At 46.8% G+C, this 1095-nt stretch overlaps 1 protein-coding gene across 3 annotated transcripts in view; it reads left to right on the forward strand.

Moving 5' to 3' along the window:
• Positions 1 to 1095, forward strand: part of LOC103804765 (casein kinase I) — a 49041-nt gene that overhangs the window by 50 nt on the left and 47896 nt on the right. For all 3 annotated transcript variants that reach the window (XM_009077393.1, XM_009077394.1, XM_009077395.1), the window contains exon 1: positions 1 to 98. This exon is cut by the window's left edge and continues 50 nt beyond it. In XM_009077393.1, coding sequence (XP_009075641.1) covers positions 1 to 98 — 98 coding nt within the window. The remainder of the gene's footprint in view (positions 99 to 1095) is intronic.

Here is a 1095-nt window from a genome sequence, read left to right on the forward strand (position 1 = left end):
ACCAAGCTCATCAGCATCCTCTGGCGTTCTTATGGTGGGACCCAACTTCAGAGTGGGCAAGAAGATTGGGTGTGGGAACTTTGGAGAACTCAGACTAGGTAAGAAGTAACAGTTTTAGTGACCTGCATTATGCAAATTAGCATTTCACCACTGGAATATAAACACGTAAAAAGTTCCCCTGGCTCAGCTTGTCTCGGCTCCCAAGTGTCGAGCTGCCTTACCTGAAGCTTCTGACTCAGAAGATGTAACTCTTAGCATGATTTTTGATTTGCATAAAGTCAAAGGGAATACACTGGAGAGGCCAGAGATGCAAATTTTGAACAATCCCGACAAATGAAGACTGTTCTCAGCACTGAATGTCTTGCCTAAGGTGAAAAAAAATCTTCTTAACTGTGCGAACTGCTAAATCTTGCTCTCAATTTTTTCTTCATTGGCTAGAATGCCCTTTTAAAGTGATGAGTGAGACTCTTGCCCAGCACTCTGACTCCGTTGCACGTCCTTCACTAACCTCAGTGCCCTAATTTCAGTCCCTCTCCCTCTCTGTCCCCTGTGTTTGATCGCTGGCGAGGAGTGGGGTGTGCTGACTGGCCATCTGGCTCTGCTCGACCGGCCTGGCAGCCCATGATTTTGTCATGGTCTGTTGGTCTTCTAACCACATGTCTTGCAGCTGGTTGCCCAAACAGATGGTTCCACTAATGCATTGTTTGTTTAGGATGACTTAAGAGCCCAAAGCACTTCTAAACAGTTGTCTGAAGTTGTCCTAAGCAAATGGTGGTTGTGCTTTGACTGAGGTGGGGGAAGCAGCCAGTGTGCCCGTCAGCTCCCAAGATCTGCCTTTGATCTGTCTCAGGAAACGTGTAATTTGGTTTCAGCATTGCATCAGGGATGATTTATTGATTAGCAGGAGCAGAGATAACACTCTGGTGGTGGAGAGAAACCAAGGGCAGGGACACAGAAACTCCCACCTTCCTGCACATGAACATAATTGACTGCTGAGGAGAAGTTTGGATGCTTACAGTGACACGACATGAATTGCTGTGTTGCATTTTCAGAGCAACCCCCAATAGCAAACGTCACAATAGCAGGATCCCCAGG

This window comes from Acanthisitta chloris, unplaced genomic scaffold, assembly GCF_000695815.1.
Source record: "Acanthisitta chloris isolate BGI_N310 unplaced genomic scaffold, ASM69581v1 scaffold7596, whole genome shotgun sequence".
Lineage (NCBI taxonomy): Eukaryota > Metazoa > Chordata > Aves > Passeriformes > Acanthisittidae > Acanthisitta > Acanthisitta chloris.